Source organism: Xyrauchen texanus, chromosome 2, assembly GCF_025860055.1.
Source record: "Xyrauchen texanus isolate HMW12.3.18 chromosome 2, RBS_HiC_50CHRs, whole genome shotgun sequence".
In the NCBI taxonomy this organism is placed as follows: domain Eukaryota; kingdom Metazoa; phylum Chordata; class Actinopteri; order Cypriniformes; family Catostomidae; genus Xyrauchen; species Xyrauchen texanus.
Genome location: NC_068277.1, coordinates 39,012,551 through 39,038,410, shown reverse-complemented (window position 1 = coordinate 39,038,410; position 25,860 = coordinate 39,012,551). Strand labels below are relative to the sequence as shown.

At 36.0% G+C, this 25,860-nt stretch overlaps 1 protein-coding gene and 1 pseudogene across 2 annotated transcripts; one reads left to right on the top strand and one right to left on the bottom strand.

The window, feature by feature from the left end:
- Positions 1–1,837, bottom strand: part of LOC127618074 (extended synaptotagmin-2-like) — a 71,414-nt pseudogene extending 69,577 nt beyond the window's left edge.
- Positions 1,838–4,709: 2,872 nt separating this feature from the next.
- Positions 4,710–18,000, top strand: LOC127658958 (cytoplasmic dynein 2 intermediate chain 1-like). Of its 2 annotated transcripts, XM_052148544.1 has the most exons (22): positions 4,746–4,817; positions 5,686–5,739; positions 5,817–6,444; positions 6,533–6,588; positions 6,682–6,924; positions 8,276–8,344; positions 8,822–8,899; positions 9,801–10,017; positions 10,200–10,296; positions 10,592–10,721; positions 12,151–12,262; positions 12,373–12,467; positions 13,200–13,329; positions 13,649–13,821; positions 14,086–14,248; positions 14,745–14,852; positions 14,941–15,002; positions 15,152–15,203; positions 15,298–15,455; positions 15,621–15,752; positions 15,899–16,122; positions 16,297–18,000. In XM_052148544.1, exons 1-22 carry the CDS (start codon positions 4,803–4,805, stop codon positions 16,466–16,468), a joined length of 3,168 nt encoding a protein of 1,055 aa, XP_052004504.1. In that variant the 5' UTR covers positions 4,746–4,802; the 3' UTR covers positions 16,469–18,000. The 2 variants fall into 2 exon arrangements, with proteins under 2 accessions (XP_052004513.1, XP_052004504.1); XM_052148553.1 differs by lacking the exon at positions 5,686–5,739 and having other exon boundaries at positions 4,710–4,817.
- Positions 18,001–25,860: the final 7,860 nt, after the last annotated feature.

Here is a 25,860-nt window from a genome sequence, read left to right as displayed (position 1 = left end):
TTTTATACTACTTTTAGTTTCTAGAGAGTATATCCTATGATTCAACATTACTACCAAGAATGTTGTCCTTTCTAGAAGTGGTTCTAGCTTGTTTGGCGCTATTTGCAAAACCCGCTTCAGCACGCAAACAAAGTTGTCGGGGGGGGGGGGGCTTGGGTTTAGCTTGGGTTCTAAATGTTAACACCCCCACCCCCGCAAGATGCCGCCTAGGCAACTGCCAATGTCGCCCCTGCCTAAATCCACCACTGGTCATTTCCCTTGCAAAAACATCTTCCAAGGTCAAGTGGGACACCAGAGTCACAGGTTTGAGTGCTTGTAATGAGCAAGTAATTCATTGAAGACCATCCTTATACCTCCACATTTCAAGGAATTATATGTTCATTTGGAGGTCAACAAACTAACCCTTCAGGTTCAATAGTCCATTTATGTTTCATATAAAAAAAAAAATGCGATGGACTGGCGACCTGTCCAGGGTGTCCCCCGCCTTTCGCCCAATGTTAGCTGGGATAGGCTCCAGCCCCCCGCGACCCTGTACACGGGATAAGCGGTTGACGATGGATGGATGGATGGATGGATGGATAAAAAAAAAATACTTTGTTGAACTTGGCTTTAGGCCAAGTATTTCAGTATTTTGATCAAATGGAGGCATGTTGCATCCTCCAGAAAACATTGTTCACCTTCTCAGATAAAAGGGCAAAAAGACTTGCTATATCTTATGGACAGCGTGGGTATTAGCTGAGACCTGAACATAGACAGTTAAGTCACAGCACCCAGAGTTTACTTAATGATCACATAATGAAAGCAAACAATCAGATCTAATTAACAATAGCTTGATCTAATTATTAGCTACATTGTGTTAGGTTACTAAGAATTTGATTTGAACATAATGCAGTTTTTGTCAGTTTAAGCATTCCCAACTACAAAGGCCTCAACAAACAAACAGACCTATGAAGTTGTCATGGCTTGTTGTTCCAATCACATTATGTCCCATGACTTCCATCAAAATACCATTACACTTTAACCAGAAGAGACTCCAGAAGCTGTTCTACTTCTTTTGAAACACAGGCTACTCACCCATGATGGTAACTCAGTTGCCTCCAGCTCCTGTTTAACAGTGTCCTCTTGCTCAAAGAAGGAGAGAGCTCTGTTCAGCCTCGTGTTCTTACATCTCGTGTTTCTCCTCCAAAAGAAATATATAGTAACTGCAATCAAAAGCCAGCTAAAGCTAAACTCTAAATAACCCAGGACATAAACGGGGAAGATAATGATGAAGGTCTTGGCGAACTGCAGCCACGTGCGGGTCAATTCGCTGGTGCCAGACGACGAGTCCTCGGTGAGATACTCGGGTGAGGATGAGGGGATCGCCCCGTTTGTTGGCGTAGTCTGTCCGCTGTCTTTAGGTCCCGAAGCACCTGCCGTTTGAGAAAGATTTCCGCGAACAGCCGTCATGATGTCCTCTGTCATATTTAGCACAGACTATGTCCGTTGTCGCGTTGCAGAAGTCGCGGTGCGGTGGTAATGTGTCTTCTTTCCAAATTGTACACAAATGTCAACAGCGAAATAAAACACGAGATTTCAGACCATCCTTTACACGCTGTGCTTCAACTTTAAAGCCCAGTTCAGTCAGTTCGAGGACGTGTTTCACGTTAGTTCCCCCGTACACCAGTCCATTTGGTTGCGGACACTGAAACGCTTTGGTTGAATTTTATATCAACATATTTACCTGCGCATAATTGGGAAGCCACGTTCCTGCTCGTTAGCCTCTGGTCGCGTGCTTTGTTTCGCTGGCTGTGTTGTGAAGGAGCGCGTGCTGCTGTGTTGGTTTACAGACAGCTGATCGCTGCTTACACGCGCGCGCACTCACTCACAGCGGGTCTTGAGAGGTCAGTATGGAGGTCACCTACAGCGCAAAACCGCCTCCCTGAGTCCATCACCTGCACAACAACCGGGGGGGGATGTCCAAGTGAAAACAATTATCAACAGTTAAATGTCAATTAAACACCGATAGGTTTTAAAAAAAACAATAACCATGTTAAAAAAAACTGCTAAAGACAGAAAAAACGTGTGGGCTGGTTTTAGAGTGGTTTGGGACACGTTTTAGCTGGTCACGTGTTCCGAGATAAACCAGCTGAGCCCCAACTTGGCCATACTAGGAGACTAAGAGTTAAAATCAGCATTTTTCAACAGGGAAGAAGCTGTTAACCCTTTAACTGAAACTGAAAATTGTTGATTTTAAATTATGCTGCATCCAAGCCACTAGGTGTCAGTGTAAGTCCAAGATGACAAAGACTACATTTACTGAGTGTACTTTTAAAGGAATTCATTACAAGTTAAGCTCAACTGACAGCAATTGTCACAATAATAATAATTTAGTCCAGGTGTTTTCAAACCTTTTGATGTAAAGGACTGCAAAAATGATTATCCCTTGTGAGGGACCCCTTCCTAAAATTTAAAAATAGTCAACATTTTGTTTGTAAATGTAATTAATTGGCTTTTATATTGTGATTGATCTACGGCTAAAATAAATGATTAATATATATATTTTTTTACCCACTTTTAGAGTAATATATAACATTTATTACAACCCTCAGTCAACAAGCTAAAGACAACAGTGACATAGAAAATCCCTAGAAAGGTACAACACAAATACAAACAATTCTTGAATGTACACTCCAAAGAGGAAGAGTATCAATGATACTAAATGCACATTTGTTTTCATTTGTTTCTGTTAAAAACCTTAGCTGTCAATCTGTCAATAGAATAAAATAATCATGATTAATCTGAAGTTAATTTGATACCCTAAATTGCCCGTAGGTGTTAGTGTGAATGTGTATGTCTGTGTGTGTGTTACCCTGTGATGGACTGGCCACCTGTCCAAGGTGTTTCCCTGCCTTCGGCCCATGACAGCTGGGATAGGCTGCAGCACTACCCACGACCCTGCATAGGGCAAGCGGCTATAGAAAATGGATGGATGGATGGATGGATGGATGGTCCTGATGATTTCAGAATGAAACAGAAATAATGTTGAATTCAGTAAATACTTTTTTTTATCATTTAAATGTTTTGCGGACCCCCTAACACTACCTTATGGCCACCTTGGGTTCCCCAGACCCCAGTTTAAAAACTCTTGATTTAGTCTATATGATTTATTGAGAGAGAGAAAAATAATAATGTAAAAAAAATCTCTCACAATGGAAGTGAATTGGGCCAATTCTTGGAGGGTTTAAAGACAGAAATGTGAAGCTTATAATTTTATAAAAGCACTTACATTCATTCTTCTGTGAAAACATGTGTGTTATTTGAGCAATAAATTGGTTAAATTGTCGTTGTTATGGTCGTTTTTGGGTTTATGGCATTACATTGTCATGGCAACAAAGTTGTAAAATTGGATATAATGGATGCTATTCCTTCAGGGAATAAATTGCTTCTCAGATATAATGTATTTTCTCTGCTTCCTTTACACTCATTAGATCCTGTTAATGCACCAGTTGGTTAGATCTGTTTCTCTTCTTGCTTTAATAAGAGTACTGATGGACATATGTGTGCCCTTTTTCAGAGCAATATTGTCTCTAGTCTAGCTGTGTTAACCTTTTGGAATAATCAAGTTGATGGTCTTATTTGGAATTTACCCTAAATATCAAAGAATCGACAAAATCAAAGAAATTTCCTTTAAGATTATTCATAAATATTATCCCTGTAACTATTATCCAGAAAGTACATTTAATTGTTTAAAATGTTTCTTGTGCATTTTTTGGACTTCATCCAGATACTATTTTTCATTTATTTTGGAGTTGTCCTTACTCTGACCTTTTGGTCAAACTTCTGCTCATTTGTTAAAGAACATATTATGTCTAATTTCCAACTTTGTTTTAAAAATATTTTGTTTGGTTTCTTTAATTATGATATATGTTTCATTGTGAAGGATATTACTTGATTAATCTGTTACTCCTCTTATGTAAATTTAGGATACATAAAGCTAAGTATGGGAAGAACAAACTGTTTATAATGTTTAAAACAAAAGTGTGACAATACTTGAAATGAATATTGAACCTGAAAAATAAGAAAGCTGTATTTAGACTATTAAGACTTTAATGTCTTAATTTTTTCCCCTGGCTGTTTCTTACCTTGTTATTATTAATTTATTTGTACTTCTCTGTTAATATGTTTTATTTTTGTCAGGTTGCTTTTGGTTATACAGTCATAAAAAAAATATATAAAACATGTGTCAGAAAATGACCTGGCAATAATTCACAGTGTTCTTCCATTTTTATTCCTTATTTTTAATCATTTTAATCTGGTTAAGAAAATAGTTAAAAGGTTAAAACTGCTTATTTGACTTAACATGTTAAATTGTGAGCTTTGTATATGAAGAAGTTATGGCAGTCAACAAAATTTGTGGTTAAATTTAAACGCATTTTATTCGTTTTCGATTATTAGAAAAATTAGACTGCGTTTCACAGTACATGTCGTGATGGGAGAAAAGTGCCTCTGGTTGTTCCTTGAAGTGTATTCAGCCTTACAGGCTCCATGTGGTTAGGATTAGGGTGGGGGCGGAGTTAGGGCATCTGCTGCCTCTCAGGAGCAAACGGAGGCTCCTTTGTGCAATGGGCAACAGACGTATCGATCGATTACTCTTTTCTCGATTTAAAAGTCTGTTGTTACCATTACGCGTTAAGGTTACCATGGTTACATTCAACTACGCATGAGCTGTATGCATGTAGCGGTGTAGCAGGAAAAGCTGTCAACATAAACTTGTGATTGTTGCATCTAAAACGAGACAAAACAGGAGGATCTCTGAAGTAATGCACCCTCGAAAGGTAAAGCAAATCCTCTCCTATATGCAGCATCTCACCTATATAATCCTCTCCTGATGTGAGGCAACTGTTTGTCGCGCACATTTTTAAGATCAACAAGGTGTTTAGCACGAAAATTCTGTTTACCTAAGTGAATAATCTATCTGTTAAATTCAAAACTCAGAACTGTAATTTCATCAATTTAAACAATTGTATAAATAAATAAGTGCAGTATTTAATCGACTATGTTTGGTAATTAAGCCATGAGCTTCAGTCTGCTCTGGAAAAAAATTAAGAGACCGCTGCAAAATTATCAGTTTCTCTGGGTTTACTATATATAGGTATATATTTGAGTATTCGAATAATGCAAGGAAGAGGAAGATGGATGGCCACAAGCCATCAAAGAAAGCCGAGCTGCTTGAATTTTTCCACCAGGAGAGGCATAAAATCACCCAACATCAATGAGAAAGACTGGTAGAGAGCAACTCAAGATGCATGAAAGCTGTGACTGAAAATCAGGGTTATTCCACCACATATTGATTTCTGAACTCTTCCTAAGTTAAAACATTAGTATTGTGTTGTTTAAAAATGAATATGAACTTGTTTTTATTGCATTATTAAAGGTCTGAAAACACTGCATCTTTTTAGTTATTTTGACCAGTTGTCATTTTCTGCAAATAAATACTCTAAATTACTATTTTGATTTGGAATTTGGGAGAAACGTTGTCAATAGTTTATAGAACAAAACAAAAAAGTTTATTTTACTCAAATACATACCTATAAATAGTAAACCCAGAGAAACTGATAATTTTGCAGTGGTCTCTTAATTTTGTCCAGAGCTGTGTACAGTATTAACATCTTCACTGTATATATTTCACTCATCCTTCAAAAGAAAATAACAAAAGAAGATACTTGGAGGTCTGATGACTTAAAAGTGCACCTTCAGGTAATCTACAATTTGTTTGTGTGTGAGAAGAAGAGAAGATTTAAAAGCACAAGCCAAAAATGTTATCATATTCCCAGGGACATCATGAGGAGAGCAGGAGAAGAGATGGATTAAAACGAGAAGAGGAGCACAGGAAACACAGGGATGGAGAATCTATAGATCGCCAACACAGAGACCCAGATCAGGATGCAAGGAGAGAGAGAGAAAAACAGAGGCAAAGCAAAAGAGAAGGAAGTAAGCATAGAGACCCAGAAAGGGACAGAAACCAGGATGGCAAGAGGGAGGAGGTAAGAGAGGAAAGATACAAAGAGAAAAGGAGTGAGCTAGAGAAGGCAGTTGATAACAGCAGGCACAGGGATGGTGATAAAGGGAGTGATGAAAACAGCAAACGACAGAAGGATAGAGAGAAGGACAGGGACAGAGAGATGTACAAACAGCGGGAGAATGATAAAGATAGAGAAAGGGAGAAAAGGAGAGCTGACAGAGACAGGGAGCGAAAGATTAGACAGGAGAGACGAGAAGAAGGAAAAGATCTGGGTCATTCTAGAACAGAAGAGCGGGTCAGAGACAAAGAAAGAGAGAGGAGAGAAAGACACAGAGCAAGAGAAAGTAACTACGGTCAACATGAAATTGAGGAAAAACAGAGAGAGGGAGAAAGGAGAGAGAGACGCAGTGATAAAGAACAGTCTGGCCACAAAGAAAGAGGTATGATTATTACAATTACTACCAATAGAAAATGTTTTTGATCCATGCCATACATTTAGAATGATCACTTCTCTCCTTTGTCTTTCAGAACACAGAAGAGATAGAGAAGATGGAGAGAAGAGAAGATGGGGAAAAGAAAGCCATGTAAGCTATGCGTAAGATCATTGCTATTTAGATGCAAGCAGTGTTCTGACAAACTGATTTAATTAAGAAACGTTTTGCTGCTGTTGCCTATAGGAGGCAGAAACAAATCACTCTCGAGAAACTGAATGTGAGCCCCGGCACCAGGAGAGGAAAGAGCCGAAAGATTATTTCCATGATATCAAAGATGGGGATAAGGAGAGGAAAGAAAGAGACAGACGGCGTGAAAGAAGGCACAAAGAGGATTCAGACTCAAAGAGGAATGACAGAGAACGGACAGGAAAATATAAAGAATCCTCAGGCCATAAACGCAGTGATGGGATAAACAGTGACAAAGAGGTACAAACTCTTGTCACATAAATGTCTGTGATTAGTCTCGCTATTAACAATAAAATGTATCGCATTATTGATAATGTTTGCATGCAAGCTAATGAGTTGTGTTAACGAAGTCCGTTTTAATGAGACTTTTGATATAAAGAAATTGGTACTTTTATTCACCAAAGTGGCATTCAACTGATCACAATGTATTGTCAGGACATTAATAATGTGAAAAATTACTATTACATTTTGGGAAAAAATGACAGAACTTCTTAAACTACTTCAAAGACTTCTCATCCAAAAATCCTCCACATTCAGCAATGACAGCTTTACAGATCTTTGGCATTCTAGCTGTCAGTTTGTCCAGATACTCAGGTGACATTTCACCCCACACTTCCTGTAGCACTTGCCATAGATGTGTCTGTCTTGTCGGGCACTTCTCACCTTACAGTCTATCTGATCCCACAAAAGCTCAATGGGGTTAAGATCCATAACGCTCTTTTCGAATGATCTGTTGTCCAATGTCTGTTTCTTTGCCCACTCAAACCTTTTCTTTTTGTTTTTCTGTTTCAAAAATGGCTTTTTCTTTGCATTTCTTCCCATAAGACCTTCACCCCTGAGTCTTCTCTTTACTGTTGTACATGAAACTGGTGTTGAGCGGGTAGAATTCAATGAAGCTGTCAGCTGAGGACATGTGAGGCGTCTATTTCTCAAACTAGAGACTCTGATGTACTTATCCTCTTGTTTAGTAGTACATCTGGCCTTCTACATCTCTTTCTGTCCTTGTTAGAGCCAGTTGTTCTTTGTCTTTGAAGACTGTAAGTGTTCACTTTTGTATGAAATCTTCAGTTTTTTTTGGCAATTTCAAGCATTTTGTACCTTCATTCCTCAAAACAATGATTGACTGACGAGTTTCTTTTTTTTTGCCATTTCTGTCCTAATATTGACCTTAAGACATGCCAGTCTACTGCATATTGTGGCAACTCAAAAATAAAAACAAAGACGATGTTAATCTTCATTTAATGAACTAAATATCTTTAAACTGTGTTTGATATAATGGCAAGTGATTTTCTAGTACCAAATGAGCAATTTAGCATGATTACTCAAGGATAAGGTGTTTGAGTGATGCTGCTGGAAATGGGGCCTGTCTAGGGTTGATCAAAAATGACTTTTTTCACATAGCGATGATGCTGTTTTTTACATCAGTAATGTCCTGACCATACATTGTGATCAGCTGAATGCCACTTTGTTGAATTAAAGTACCAATTTCCTTCCAAAACAGCAAAATCTTTACATTATTCCAAACGTTTGGCCGCCAGTGTAAATCTCCAGTTTATGTTTTGTGTTTGTGTGTGTACATATATGTGTATAGGAATCTACCACAAGACCTCAGTTAACTCGGATGTCTATTCAAGCTCAAATGGGTGATCCAGAGATCCCTGTAAGATAATTTTTTTAAGTTCTCTAAGCGTTAAATGAACACTACTCCTACTGCTTCTAATACTAATAATTATGTTTTGTTATTATTTTATGCACTAGCGGAAAAGCATAAAACACTTCAAGTTGACTGTGTGTCAAGTTTCCCCATCGTTTCCATCATTCCATTCTTTTTCTCTTTTCTTGAATTCTTACATGCCCGCATGATTAAGTTAATTGCCAATAATTTGTTTAATTGAATGAACAAAATGCAGTATAATATATCAATCAAACATAAAGGCCACAAGAAGCTGCATTTCTACATTAAAACAAACACCTTGTGTCAGCCTAAAAGGCACATCAAATATAAGATCCCTTATTTTAAAGTCTTAGAACTCTGGCAAGGCTTTTCTCACAAACTAGTACCTACCAGGATTCATTTTTAATTTTTTTATTTTGTTGCTTGTAAAGCTTATGTGATCGTATGCATTTTTGTTTCAAGGTAGAGGATGAAGAAAGGGAAGAGGATAAACCGTCAGGCAAGGAATATCGTAATGATGATTATGAGGTGGATTTTGAGGTGCGAATCAGTCCAGAACAGAGTATACATATTTTACTAGCAACTGATGGTACACAGTTCCATAATTTATTAACAAATTTACCTTTGTTGATAACAAACATTTGTTTACCATTTAATGCCCTAGTGTCATATCTTAAAGGGATTGTTCACCCAAAAATGAAAATTCTCTCATCAGTTACTCACTGTCATGCCATTCCAGATGTGTATGACTTACTTTCTTGCAGAACACAAACAAAGATTTTTGGAAGAATATTTCAGCTCTGTTGGTTCTCATTATGCAAGTGAATGGAGACCAGACCAAAAATCCAGCTCCAAAAATCAAGTGGAGTCGACATAAAAATAATCCAGATGTGATAGATTTGTGTGAGAAACCAATCAATAGTTCAATCCTTTTTACTATCAATCTCAACTTTCACATTCTTCTCCTTTTGTTTTTGGCTATTTGCATTCTTCTCACATATCACCACCTACTGGAAGGAGAATGTATAGTAAAAAAAAAGTTTGTTTCTCACCCACACCTACCATATAGTTTCTGAAAATTCTGGATTTAATTATTTAAATATGGAGTCGTATAGATTGCTTTTATGCTGCCTTTATGTCCTTTTTGGAGCATTACAATTTTGGTACCCATTCACTTGCATTGTATGGACAAACAGAGCTTAAATATTCTTCCAAAAACCTTTGTTTGTGTTCTGCAGAAGAAAGAAAGTCATACACATCCGGGATGGCATGATGGTGAGTAAATGATGAGAGAATTTTCATTTTTGGGTGAACTATCCCATTATTGACCTTAGTCAGTGAATCTGACTAACAAACTTTAAGCATTTCTTTAATATTCTCATACCTTACTTTATTATGTTTTTCTGATAACTGTAAACCGATAAGATGTTCATGATTTTAGGATTATGAAGAAGATTTTGAGAATGTAGATGAAGAAGAGGATGCTAAGGAGGAGGAAGAGGAGCATGACAGTATACTGAGAGAAGAAATAAGGGAGCTGAGCCCCCGGAGAAGAGAAGAGATTGAAGCCGTCCACAGAGCCATTAATGAGGAAAATGAGAGAATCTACTCAACAAGATCACAGCGCACAACCACAGAGTCAGCTTTCCCAACTAGAGGTGGATATATAACACAATATGATATTAGATATTCATAAAATCAGAGTAACAAGTTGGTAAGAATTGGTAAGAGGTTGATTTGATTTGTTATATTTGTACTCCCAGACCTATAAAGTACATTGTACTGGTGAGTTTGAAAATGAAAACACCTCATAAATCAGTGTTTTGTGCTGTTTTCACAGAGAATCACTCTAACAGTGGTCAAACACATGGCAAAATTATTGATTTTGTATCAGCAAAGCAGCGTGAGATCAGCCAGAAGATGGCCAAAAAACAAAAGCAAGTCCTCTTTTCATATTCTTGAGTACCTTATTATTAGTTAATAGTAGCTTTAAAAAAAAAAAAAAAAAAAGTAATTATTTTTTATAGTAGTCAGTGTAATCTTACGTCTACCTGGTTGAAGGCGTCTGTACTTAAAATATATCAGAACTATTTAATTTCTAAAGCTTTTAATGTTCTTTTCCAAGTAATTATTATTATTATTATTATTATTATTATAATTGAAAATACATACAAAAGATTTTTGAAAATGTAAATTAGTAAAAGCTAAATTATTGATTTGATTGGATTGAAGGAAGCGAAGCGAGGAACTGCTGCGTCTAATTGATTTCGACTTCTCCATCACCTTCTCTCTCCTGGACCTGCCTCCTGTGAATGAGTATGACATGTACATCAAGAGCTTTGGAACAACCAATACTAAACAGGTTAGGGTTTTCACAAAGCTACCTGTTTAATTTATGTGGCCTGCAAATGGGGAAGGATAATTTTTTTAAAGTAAACTATATGGCCTAAAGTATGCAGACACCCCCTTCTAATTAACATGTTTGGTTACTCCATCAATTCCTGTTAAAGGGATAGTTCACCCAAAAATGTAAATTCTCTCACTATTTCCTCACCCTCATGCCATCCTAGATGTGTATGACTTTCTTTCTGCTGCAGAACACAAACGAAGGGTTTTAGAAGAATATTTCAGCTCTGTCGGTCCTCATTATGCAAGTGAATGGTGACCAGACCAAAAATCCAGCTCCTAAATTCAAGTAGAGGCCACATAAAAGTAATACAAATTACTCCAGTGTTTAAATCCATATCTTCAGAAGCAATGTGATAGGTGTGGGTGAGAAACCGATCAATATTTCAATCCTTTTTTATTAGCTATCAATCTCCACTTTCATTTTCACATTCTTCTCTTTTTGTTTTTGGCTATTCACATTCTTCTTGCATATCACCACCTACTGGAAGGAGAATTTATAGTAAAAAAAAAGATCTTAAAAATGTATCTGTTTTTCACCCACACTTATTGTATAGCTTCTGAAAAATTTGGATTTAAATATGGAGTCATATAGATTACTTTTATGCTGCCTTTATGTCCTTTTTGGAGCATCAAAGTTTTGGTACCCATTCAATTGCATTGTATGGACCAACAGAGCTTAAATATTCTTCTACAAACCTTTGTGTGTGTTCTGCAGAAGAAAGTAAGTCATACACATCTGAGATGGCATGAGGGTGCGTAAATGATGAGAGAATTCTCATTTTTGGGTTAGCTATCCCTTTAAGACAATACATAATGCTACTATATTCAATGGCATTCTTGGGCATTGTGTGCTTCCAACTTTGTGGAAACAAACCTTTTCTATTCCATCATGATATTGCCCCTGTGTACAAAGTGAGTTCCATAAAGAAAATATTTACTGCATCTGGTGTGGAAGAACTTGATTGGCCTACACAAATCCCAGACCTGAACCCCACTGAACATCAATTGGAATACCAACTGTAATCCAGGTCCCATCACTCAACATCAGTGCCTGACATCACAGATGCTCTTCTGTCTGAATGGGAACAGATTCCTGCAGCCATGTTGCTACATACATACTGTATGGAAAGCCTTCCAGAAGAGTGGAAGCTTTTATTGCAGCAAAAGGGAAATTGGTGCATATGGTTTTGAAATTAAATGTTCATCAAGCACATATGGTGTTCACAAACCTTTGGCCACATTGTGTATTTGGCTGCATCAATAAACAATATGGTTTGAGACAGCATGAGATAATTTGCTTGCATATATTAGTCATTTTTACACACCTTCAGTCCCTGTAAACTAGATTTGTTAGTGATCTTATGAGGTTCTTGTGTCTCCAGGCCTATGTGCAGTGCAATGAAGACAATGCTAATCGAGACATACAAACAGAAGAAGTTGAAATGATGGACAAATGGACACAACACCCACCAGAAGCCAAAGCAGTGTGTGGAGGTATTCTGTCCAGCACTAACTCTGTTGTCATTAATGACAGAAATTTCAAAATAATAAACATATTCTATGTTACACTACTCCAGTTGTTCTGTTGTCTTAACTGTAACTAGGGCCCAAGGTTTCTGAAGAAACAACTGATGAGTCCATGGCAAGAATGACCACTGACTCTCAACGTTTAACTACTTTCCTATTTTCTGCCACACAGGTAGAGAATGTTGTTCATTAGTGTTTATTCTTTTGTTTAAAAAACTTGTTAACTATTAAACAAGTGTCTGTTATGGCACAAGGAATACATTTTTCTTTGATCTTTTGACATAAAGAGTTAAAAGGTACTATAGAAACTTACTGTAAGTTTCAGAACTCAAAACTTCCTCCTTACTGCAAAAAAAAAAAAAACTTTTGGTGAAACCAAGCTGCCAAAATGACTCATTCGCTACTTCCTTCACAGTGTGATGTCACACTGTGGTAGACATTTGCATCTGACAACCTTCACAACAGCACATCAATGACTACTTCACCCTTTAATCACTTTCATAGCCCCACCCAGAAGTAGTGAGCAGTGGTATGGCAAGTAGAGAGAGAAGGTCAGTCAAGAGCAGAGAGCCAATCATAAGAGTGGCAGTTTACTATCAAGGAGAAGCAGCACCAAAAAGTTTTAGAATGAGGGTGGAAAATGATAATGTTTTACAAAATATATTGCTATATATTGTGCAAAACACTACTAATACTATAAGTGAACCTCAAGAAATAATAATTAAAATAATCAGTAAATACTGTATAAAAAACTTGTCCCCACCGAAATGCAAAAACAATAGACAGTGTTTTGTGTATCAGAACAAGCTCTATGTTTTTTTGTGGTGTTAGTCTAAACAGTTCAGCTTTCTCATGTGAATTACTTAAAAAATATTTACTTGTGATGTGCTATTTTGTGTCTTAGGTGATGGCTGTGCTGATAGAGGAGAATATGGCCGAGAGTAATTCTCTGAGAAGACTTCGCTCTCAAACAGATGCGCTGTCCTTCAGTGATGGCTGCCTTCAACTCAACACAAAGCTTCCCTTTCTGCGTGGTAACAGAGCCTTTGTTAGCTGTATATGGATTACATTTGCTGATAAACAGTAGACGCAATGATTACTGGATGACTTCACACTACTTAAATTTGGTGACTACATGGTATTTATGTGAAAGACAAAGTTAAGGTTGAGATTTGTTTTTAAAATAATGTGAATTAATTGTATTAAAGGGGTCATGAAATGCTCTGTTTTAATATCTTCCCTTACATCTTCAGTTACAAACACATCAACAAATTTGAACTGAAAACAGTTTTTAATATGGTGATTAATATTGACAAATCTTTGTGCTGCACATGTATGTTTAATTGTTTGCAGGTCGACAGGTGAGTCTGCTGCAGTTCTCTCAAGTCCAAAGACAGACTCTTCTCTCTGTTCATCCTCCTTCCCCTAAAACCAACGCTGTGCGACTTGACAGCGAGACGGTCATCTGTGTGTGGAACATCTGGGAACCATCCAGACCCCAAAAAATTCTACTTTATGAATCTGAGGTGTGCAGAAGCAAACAGGATGAATACATTTGGCAGAAAACCTCTCCTATAATATATCCCTGTCCATTTGTTTATTAAATTCAGCTATATGAATAACAGTGTTAGACTCTCAGCTATGTTTAATCCATTTTACCGTATTTTAATAAATTCCACTGATTGTTCCCTATAATCAACACAATCAAAATGTGTAAAAATTTGCAGATCGCCTTTTATTTATTTTTTTACTTCTGTTTTGTTTCAATTCTAATTGTCTATCTGTCTCAGGTGAGGTGCTGTTGTTTCAGTCCTGGTAAAGTTAATTTAGTGTTTGCCGGTACATCAGTGGGCTCTGTGGTTGTGTGGGATCTCCGAGAACATTCTGGTACTCACTGCAACTTAGTGGTCAGTGAGGAGGACTGGACGCTGCGTTACCCGACTTTCTCCACGGGTTAGTGAACACTCACTGCTTCTGCTGCAACTAATTCATCAAAATAAGTTAAATATCAGACTAAGTTTGAAGGACTTAATTTTTAAACTATAAACGTCATAATCCAATAATGGCCAGAGTTTTAATGTGTGGAGTACATTTGAAACATCAGGAGAAGATTCATTGGATGTAAAATAATTTTGTTTCTTGGACAAACAGTTCAAAAGATAAGCGGAAAAGAAAAGTGAATTTATGAACTCGTGGTGACGTCCTAGAGACCCCAAATTTGGTATGAGGCTGTTCATGCCCATTCTATCAGTGTGCCAAATGTAATAATTTTCCTATGTACGGTTCTATGGGCTGCCATATACTCCCATTGGGGAGGAAGAATAATAATATTACTAATGGATACAATAGGTGCCACAGCACCTTCGTTGCTTGGACCCTAAATATAAGAAGAATAAAAATTGCAGTTCCGTTTCAAGCTAAACTGGTGCTGTTTTGTGTACGGACACAGATTCTGTGCTTTCAGGAGTGGGTCATCTCTCTCCTGTAGTGTCCATTGAACCTGTAATGTCAACTGGTGAAACAGGTTCAAATAGCACACTAACTGCAGACATAGAAGGTAACCGAAACCATACATGTTAAATCAAATAAATGAAATACATTTTTTTAATCAGTTTGGTAAATGTATTTTCTTGTGCAAATTCTAGAGTATCTGGGAATTTCATTCCCATTAGGATCTCTGGATGAACAAGGGGTGTTAACTCTCTGGGTATGTTTGCATTTCACCAGTAGCTTTATTTCACAGAAATGCTTTGCATGAGAGATTTTTTTGAGATAGTGTAGTGTTTGTTCCATAATTCAGATTGCTGAAAGTCCAAGCATTTATGCAGTCTTAAAAATAAATATGATGTCTAATAGGTTGTGGTTGAGCTTCCCAAAGGAAATGATTCTGGGTCTCAAACAGACTTGGGTAAGTTGAATTTACAAATGAAGATCTTTCCATATTTTCATGCCCATGTAATGGTCCTCTCTTTGTTTTAATTGTTTTGTGTCTGCCTTGATAGGTCTAAGGCCTGGTGGTAAAGTTAAACTGCTCCACAGCTCCTCCCTGCAGACCACTGAGAAATCACCTCAAGCCATTATGGGATGTGGACCTCCTTTGAGCCTTCAGCTGAAATTCCTCCCTTCTGACTCTAATCATTACTTCATTGGTACCAACATGGTCTGTGTTGTATAGCATGAAAAGTTTGAATAAAATAATAGCTAGTGGTGCATCATTTTATGGGTTGTCTTTCCCATGAAATAGACTGTTAATAAGACTGTTGGTCTATCTTGGTCTAGAAATGTCTTTTAATTAGTAAATGGAAGATTTTATTTTTTATTGAAGGGTCTGGTTAGGCACGGTACAAGGCATAGCTTGAAAGTTTTTCCAAAGTTCTACAGATCACAGTTTGATAGCTGTGGACCAGTGGAGGTCACCACACTTGACTTTAGTCCTTCAGGAGAACCCTTTTTCTTGGTAAGAGCAGCTATTATTGCTTTTTATGTGTTTTGTGTACGGTATTTCTGTGCTTGTGACAGACTGTCATCGGGATCGAGAATTATTTTACACTGCTTTACATAATGCTGCATGTATTGTTTAATGTTTTTGTGTAAAAAATTCAGGTTGGCTGCAGTGATGGCACAGTTCGCTTACACTCTGTCCTGAGAGAAGCTCCATTGATGGTGTGGTCTGGATGTTCTAGTGGCACTCCTATTCTTTCAGTTCAGTGGTCTCAGACACGGCCAGCTGTGTTTTGTGTTCTGGATGCTGCATCTGATCTTCACATCTGGGACCTAACAGAGGAGGACTATATGCCCTTCATCACTGAGAATATACACAATGACCGGTAAAAACCAGAACATCAAACATAAATTTGGTATACAAACTAAACTGGTGCAGAGCATTAATATTACCACTGTAGATAATATAATTAAATACTTCTATTTGTAGTTATGGTGGTACAGCATGCACTTCAGGCACTTCATTGACAATCTTCTGTTTTCTCCCTCTTTTTTTAAAGGGTAACAGCTATGGCTGCATTTGGTGAGCCAGCCAAACAGAACACATTCTCTGGAGTTGCGCTTGCCAAGCAGTCTGGCAAGGTGGAGATTCAGTATTTCAAGAAGTCACTTACAGTGCCTAAAGATTCTGACAAAGAAAAGCTTCAGTCTGTTTTACAGGACACTTTTTGATATATATTCTCATTTTGTAAATCAGAAACCTGTCTGTTTGAGCCCAGATTCAAATTAATATCCATTTAAATCAATTTGCACAATATGCAAATAACAGAGGACAACCAAAAGTGAACTGAGAAAGTCATAAACAATATTGATGAACTTCCTGAATTATATTACACTGTAGTAATTTGAATATAGTCACTAAAGTTACATGCTTTAAAGGGTTAGTTCACCCAAAAATGAAATTTCTGTCATCATTTACTCACCCTCAAACTTGTATAAATCTTAAACATAATGTTAGGGACTGGCAGCCTTAGTCACCATTCACTTTCATTGTATGGGGAAAAAAAGATACAGTGAAAATTAATGGTGACTGAGGTTGTAAGTTTCTAACATTCTGCTAGACAATTTCTTTAGTGGTTCACAGAAGAAAGTCACACAAGTTTAGAACTACATAAGGGTGAATAAATGATGACAGCATTTTCATTTTTGGGCAAACTAAGCCTTTAGCAGTGCCTGTAACAGTATGAATAGTAGTAGGATGAGACATAGTTGTTTACGACTGTCATAATGGCAACCCTTTTTTGTTCTGTACAAATAACAAATGAAGAACTCCTATGGCTTAAAATGTATTACATCTGAAACTTTGTGAAGGAAGGAACATTAGGATTTTGCTGCTGTAAAAGCATTTTGCAAGACTTGTTAAACACTAAGAAAGCACATAAATATAAGATCTCTGATCCTCAGGGATATAAAGTCATATAATCTCAATTTTATAATATTATACAATATGTACAGATTAATATTTACTGAGTAGCAGTTATACAGGAATATATATATATATATATTATGTATGGTCCCTAGCATTTCTCCACTTGAAGCGTACCCTTATAATTATTTAATAGCTATTTTGTCATGTATAAAATTCAATATGACATGGTTTTTCTCATTCAGTATTCTTAAATTATTGTTTTATAGAGTTGTTCCTCACTATATTAGCAACTGTACACTTAGACGTTTTACCCACACTACAGTATTTATCAATGTGATATTTTGGAATTAAGAACAGGATAGGGTTTGATATTTTTTTTAAGACCTGTGAGAGCTGAATTTATTTAAAAATTTGTTTATTTGTTTATAGTTTCATCTTTATATTTGGTCATTTTAATTTGTAGATACTGTAAATCTAAAATAAATTTGACAGCAGATATTTCCTGGATATCTATTTTCAGAATATCTACGTTTTCTCTTAAATATAAGAAGAATGGTTCACCTAAAAAACATCTATTAATTTTTTATATTTTTGATACTGCTTTACTTTGAACAGTGGCCAAAATACTTGTTCTGGTACATAACTGTACACTACACAATTTAAATTCTGGGAATTAAAGATTTTTTGTTAATTAATGTATTATTATAAAGTAATACAAATGTATGACAGAATTATTGAAATGTTATTAATACAGCCAATGACTTGAAAACCTCTTCTATATGATGAATTATGTTTTATGATTTCTAAATACAATTCTTGTGGGGCGATAAGTAAAAAATGTTTCGCAAGCATATAGAAGGGAGGGAATGACCGTGACCGAGAATACCTGAAGCTTCGTGCGGAGTGACAAACCGGGTAGCTTTCACACAGCGTTGGCAACCGATGAAAAGATAATGCCACTCGACTGATTCGGAGTGAGACCTCTACTGTCAAACCGGAACTGGTCATAAGCACACTGCCCAGGTATGGAAAACACTCCACTCTCTCCACAACTGCCCCATCACCAATTGGGAGCTGTGGGGGTGGAGTGTCCGATGGTACATAATACCCAGGCAGGTACTGTGTACACACACACACACACACACTTCCTGGACAGTAATTTTTGGATAGTTTGGATTTAAATAAGTAGATACTTAATAGCCTATGATTGGATCATTATTGCAGTGATTAATGTGTTTCAGCTGGCAACATTCCTTTTAACCTTAAATAATGCAGTTTATAGCTTCTCATTTCATAAACAACCATGTCGGAAGACATTCCATGGTTGTGGAAAAGATGTTTCAGAAGGGGCAAATTACTGACAACAAAGAACAAAACTAAGGAGATTGCTGAAATCACTGAAATCGGGTTAAGAACTGTCCAATGCATTGAATGAATGAATGAATGAAATCTTTATTTCGAACAATTAATAAATTAATAATAAAAATAAATAAATGAAGACAGCAATACGTATGAAATTTCCATACAAATAAATAAACACAAAAACAATAATCAACCTGTTCGAAAAGGGATAGGTAGAAGCCCTAGGCTTATCAAGACCTACCCCCAGTAACTACCCAAACCAATTCACAATCAAAGAAGATAAATCTAACATAACGTTTTACATAATACAAAAAAAACCTGCTAAATTACAATAATGCTTTATCTTAGTATTAAGATAATGAAAACAATAAAATCATAAACAAAAAAAAAAAAAAAACATAATCAAACTGCATTTACAATCATAATGAATTATCATTCACCCTCTTCACTTCTGTACTTGTCAAAAATAAAACTTTTATACCTTTTTTTAAATTGCAACATATTAACACTTTGTTTGATCGAACTGCTCAGACCATTCCACAAAAGCACCCCACAAATCGGAATACACCTGCTTTTGAGTTTTGTCCGAATCCTATGTTGACTCAAATTTAAATCCCCTCTCAAGTTATAACCCCCAACCCTATATGTAAATAACTGTTGTATGTTTCCAGGCAGCTGTTTATTTATTGCTTTATAAATTAATTGAGCGGTCTTAAATTTAACGAGATCATTAAACTTTAGAGTGTGCCATTTTAAATATAGTAAATTAGTATGCTCATGATATCCTACCTTATTTACTATCCTAATTACTCTTTTTTGTATTGTGCTTAATGTTTGTAAGGTGGTTTTGTAGGTGTTGCCCCATACTTCAACACAATAATTTAAATAAGGCAACACAAGGGAACAATACAAAATAAAAAGTGATTTTTTACTCAATACATGCCTTGCTTTCCCCATTACTCCAATACTCTGCCTACTTTTGTTCTAACATATTTGATATGGGGTTTCCAACAAATTTTATGGTCAAGAATCACACCCAAAAATGTATTTTCATACACTCTTTCTATTTTAACATTATTAATCATAACTTTTACTTGTATATCGGTTTTACGATTACCAAACAGTATAAATTTGGTTTTATCTAAATTTAACGATAATTTATTTAAGTCAAACCAAATTTTTAACTTATTAATTTCTGATGTGACCACCTCCAAAAGCTGCTTCAAATTTTCCCTGAACAAAAAATATTGGTATCATCCACAAAAATCACTAATTTTAAGAGGTCAGTCACCCTACATATGTCATTTATGTACATAATAAATAATTTCGGACCCAATATTGACCCCTGTGGTACTCCACAGGTGATACCTAAGCACTCCGATCTGTACTCACCCATTTGAACAAATTGAAGTCTGTTACTTATGTAACTTTTCATCCAATCTAATGCAACTCCTCTGATACCATACTTTTCCAGTTTATTGATTAACAAACGATGATCTATTGTATCGAAAGCTTTTTTAAATCAATAAATACTCCCACTGCGTACTGTTTGTTATCTATAGCACTGGTAATGTCTTCAATTAACTCCATTAGTGCCATTGATGTAGATCTGTTTGTCCTAAATTCATACTGACTGTCAACCAATAATTCATGCTTCTCAATAAAATTGTCCAATCTAATTACATACAATTTTTCTAATATTTTAGAGAACTGAGAGAGTAAAGACAATGGCCTATAATTCGTGAATTGATTTCACTCTCCAGATTTATATAGTGGAATGATTTTTGCAATCTTCATTTTGCTTGGGAATACACCTGTTTTTAAAGACAAATTATAAATATGAGTTAACGGTTTAACGATTGCACCAATGACATCCTTAATTAAGACCATATCAATATCATTCACGTCTGTTGACTTTTTATTCTTACAATTATTAACAATTTCAATAATCTCAATTTCCTCCGCTGGTTTCAAAAACATAGAGTTAGGGTTACTATATAAATAATCAACTGCCTTCGCCTCACTTTCAATCTGAGGACTTTTAATAACATCAGCCAGCTTTGCTCCCACACTTACAAAGAAATTGTTAAACCCATTGACCACATCTTCCATGATGCTTAATGTCCTCTCTTTTTCTATAAAATGCTGAGGGTATTTTTTATTCATTGGTCCATTCCTTATAACATTATTTAACACTTTCCATATACCCTTGATATCATTTTTATTATCATTTAATATTTTATTATAATAATCTTTCTTACTTCTCCTCATGATACTGGTCAATTTATTTTTATATATTTTGTATTTATTCTCAGCTTCTTTAGTTCTGTGTTTTATAATTTCTTTATACAAGGTATTCTTTTTTTTACAAGCATTTTTTAATCCTTTTGTCATCCATGGTCTCTCTATAAATTTGTGCTTTATGGTTAATTGATTTAAAGGACAGTGTTCATCATATAAAGATTTAAAGGTGGAAAGAAATGTTGCGTATGCATTATTGGTATCAGTCTCATCATACAATTTTTTCCAATTATATGCAAGAAATACACTTCTAAGTGTATTTATTGATTCAACAGTTCTGATTCTCCTGTAACTAACCTCATTAACTTCCTTATACTTCACATAATCACCCATACAAGTCACAAAAACTGGCAAATGATCACTTATGTCATTTAGTAACAAACCACTCTTTAGACTATCGTCCATTCGGTTTGTGAATATGTTGTCTATTAGAGTTGCACAGTGTGATGATATTCTACTTGGTTTAGTTATAAGTGGGAAAAAACTCATGCTAAACATTAAATCGATAAATTCATCTGTCAGTTTATGCTTATTGGGATTTAAGAGATCTATATTAAAATCCCCACAAATGAACACTGCTTTTTGATCATTCTTAGTAAATAGACTTTCCATACTGTTCTTGAACATTTCGATATTTGAACCAGGGGCTCTGTATACACAGCTTACAATGACATTTTTCTTTTTACCAAATTAATTTCAACCATTATTATCTCCATTACATCATCAATGTTAGTTGTCATATTTTTCACAATTTTATATTTTAATCTTCTATCTACATACAATGCCACTCCACCTCCTTTTTTATTCTCTCTATTAACATAATTCAATTCATATCCATTTAACTCATAATCAGCACCCTTCTCGAAGTAAGCCAGGTCTCAGATATGGCTATCACCTGAAATGGGTTGTTTAAATAACTCAAGTACTCCTTGATGTAATGAAAATTTGCATATAAGCTTCTGCTATTAAAATGAATCATTGACAATCCAGAATCAGATTTTATGTTCATGTTGAATTGATCATCAGAGTAATAACAACAGTTGTTGTTTATGTTGTTAAGAAAATTATTTTCAGGGTCAATATCATGTTCAAAACCATGTTTATTATGATCAGTGAATTTGAAAGTTTTTAAGTTCCAACCATCCCTCTCATCATTGTCACTCTCATTTCCAGCTGTTGTTAAGTTTAAACACTCAAGCTCTTCAAAAGAGTCCATAGCAATTATAATTCAAATCAGTCCCACACAATGAAACAAATTACTCCCCTTACTAAATTTCATGATCAAGATTCACAGGTACTTGTCCAGCTCCTCAATGAATCTAACAGACAGTACTCTTGCTTCCTCAGGTGACCCGTTAAGTTTAATGAACACCTTGCAGTTAGTGGTCCAGGTTGACTGGATTTTCCCCTGCTTCCTTAGGAAGCGTGCCTTTCTGGCTATGTCTGCATTTTTTTTCGTCAGGTGTTCGTTCACATAAACATCAGTCCCTCTAAGCTTTTTTCCTTGCCTGAGCAAATAAATTTTGTTTTTTCTGTTCGTAAATCGAATTATTATTGCAAGTTTGTCGTACTTGTTTTTCCGTTGTAAAGGATGACAAGCCTCAATATCGGTGTTGGATATTGATAAGCCTTTGCTGTGACAAAAAGCAGTCACCTGTTGCTCCACGGAGTCCATGTCTGCATCGATGAGCTCCCCACTGCCTGTCGTTGTCACTGCCCTCGCGTAAGAACGGGGCCTGGTCTCCAATCCGCTGACAACAATGTCGTTCATGCGGGAATGCTGCTCCATATCGGCCACGCGGCACTCCAGGCTGGCGATCCGCTTGTCCTTCTCCTCATTTTGTTTTTTCAGTTCTTTAATTTCGCTCATCAAATCGATGATCATTTTCTGCTGCTTAGAGACAATCGAGATCTCCTCAGACAGAAAATCAAGCGATTTCTTTATTTCTTCGATCTCCTCGTTCTTCTTTGGCGGCATTTTTTCAAGTTGAAAAAACAGACCACGTGTCCAGCTTCACAGATGAAAAGTGGTCGGAAAACAATATTGCATGATCGTGATCAAAGACCACTGAAACACTTGAAGTCACATCGTATAAAAACGACAGTAGAGCTCACGGTTATGTTAACTAGTGAAAGTAATAGCATTTCGACATGCACAATGTGACGATAATTTACAGGATTGGGATTGAACAGCTGTGTGGCCACAAGAAAGCCACTTGTTAGTGAGACTAATCGGAAAAAAAATTACTTTAATTTGCAAGGGAGCATAAACATTGTACTGTGGAGCAAAATAAAAAGTTAATGTGGTCTGATGAGTCCAGATTTACCCTATTCCAAAGCGATGGGCTCATCAGGGTAAGAAGGGAAGTGCATGAAACGATGCACCATGCATGCATAGTGCCCACTGTACAAGCCTAGGTGAGGCCGTGTTATGACCCGGGGTTGCTTCAGTTGGTCTGGTCTAGGCTCAGCAACATAATACGGCAATAAAATGAAGTCAACTGACCACCTGAATGCACTGAATGACCAGGTATATTTTTATTCCCTGACGGCACAGGCATATTCCAGGATGACAATGTGAGAGTGGTTCAGGTAGTATGAGGAATAATTTTCACACATGAATTGGCCACCACAGATACCCATTGACCATAAACCCATTGAAAGTCTTTGGGATGTGCTGGAGAAGACTTTACAGAGTGGTTCTACCATCATCAATACATGATCTCGGCCAAAAATGAAAGCATCTCTAGATGGAAATACATTTTGTGAAATTGTATAAGGTTATCGAAAACAATTTATGATTTTATATATATATATATATATATATATATATATATATATATATATATATATATATATATATATATATATATGTGTGTGTGTGTGTGTATGTGTGTATATAATCATGCATCAGTTCTTATTTTTGTTTTTATCAATGCTGATAATAATTTTGGATGAGATACCTTGCAATTGCGTGGCTGTGAGTCTGTCATATTGAGACATAAGCCTGAAGTCCCCCTTTTGTTGTAGGTGTTGGCATCGCTCAACTAGACGGTGGTGTCATGTTGTTCCTGTTAATTTTCTCAGCGCTGACCAGGATGCATAAACAGTTGTTTATTATTACTGGATGAGGATTTTAATAAATGCTTTTATAGATTATGCTGAGGAGGATTTTCAATGCACAGGAATGAATCCTTGTATATTGAACCCAATTATCAGTTTTTATTAAAAATAACTATCCAGTGTAAAATGTCTCAAAATGGATATAAAGCTGTATTTGATTTACATGCGGATGAATGGAGGATTCAGTTTTGAAGGGTCAAGCACCCCCTGCAGGAATAAAACTCACAAGACAGTCAGTGGCTGACAACATGTGCAATTTCAATCTGTAGGTCTGTAACACACACAAACCTTTTGGATGAATTTAGAAAACATGAAATAAATCACAAGAGTCATATGTAGAGTCAGTGAAGATGTCAAAGGTGCAAACAGAAATGATCTGTTGTTTTCATGGTGAGGAAAGCAGGTAAGAATTGTCATTTTCTGAAAGAGTCATTTTTTTCTGAAACATTAATGAAAGTAAATATAATATATTATTTTTCAGAATGATTGATATGTTTGTAAATATTTAAGAGTATCCATTGAATTAGGGATGACACAATTATACAGTTTTACTATTAACTGCGATTAAAAACATCACTGTTAATTTAACCATAAGAATTTAGAATCCACGGTAAAAACCGTGAGATGCTTTATTTACACGTGGCAAAAATATTATATATAATGTATAAATATATCATATAAAAGAGTTTTTCATAAGATTGCGTAAACCTAAATGTGGAAAATTCTGTGTGGGTACTGGAGCTGTTGCTATGGTAACAGACGGTGTCCGTGGTGCTTTAATGGCCATGTGTCTTTAACTGAATGTGAACTTTCAATTCACGTGAAACTGAAGCTTAAACATATGAATTCCAAAATATAACAGAACAATTCGATCTACCAGACTCATTTCCATAAAAGAAGTGACTTAAATTGGCTTTTTGGCAGCATTAAAATGACGGATGTAAAACAAGCAGACAGAAGTCATAGAAAGAAACACATCTTTGGGATGTTAGACAACCAGGTGGAGGATTGTTGATGATCTGGAATGTGATCAAGAGGAAGATGGATGGCCACAAGCCATCAAAGTAAGCTGAGCTGCTTGAATTTTTGCACCAGGAGAGGCATAAAATCACCCAACATCAATGAGAAAGACTGGTCGAGAGCAGCTGAAGACGCATGAAAGCTGTGACTGAAAATCAGGGTTATTCCACCACATTTTGATTTCTGAACTCTGTGTGTAGATAATTGATACAATTGTGTATGTAAAACTTTAAGATATACTGAAACATTCTTTTATTTTTTTCAGGGAAATCACAGGGCTGGTCTACTGTCCATTAAGGAGATTGTAGGTATTGCTTCAGATACAATAATTAAAGTGTGGGGACCAGACTGGGAGCTTCAAATGGCCTTTGTGGGACACACTGGTGAGAAATGTTATGAAGTGTCTAAACCTTTAGACTAATATGGCTGAAATTAATTAAATTCATGGACTCAAATAATTGATCAAATCAAACTGCTCAGCTACCATGTAAGAAATAATGTACATTCAGCTGGTAATTATAGCAAATGAAACCCATACTTATATCACCTTTTATTTGGGTTTAATTTTCAATAATGACCAGCTTATTACATCTTTACTTATTTACTAAGTAAATTAATAGAGATGAAATATTGATTTGAGTTATGTTAATAAGTGAGAAGAGACCATGGATTGATGCGAGAGACATGAAACTTGCACAGCTTAGAAATACTATGATTGACTGCAGAATGTTGTTATTAATCAGAATCAAGTTTTCTGGAGAGAGCTGTGTAATAATGTTATTTAGCAGCTCATAAGACTTTTCTCAATTGGCTGTTTAATAGAGTAAGTCTTTGTATCACATTAATGGTAAACTCTGGTACAGTCATTCTGGAAGTTCAGAGTTTGTTT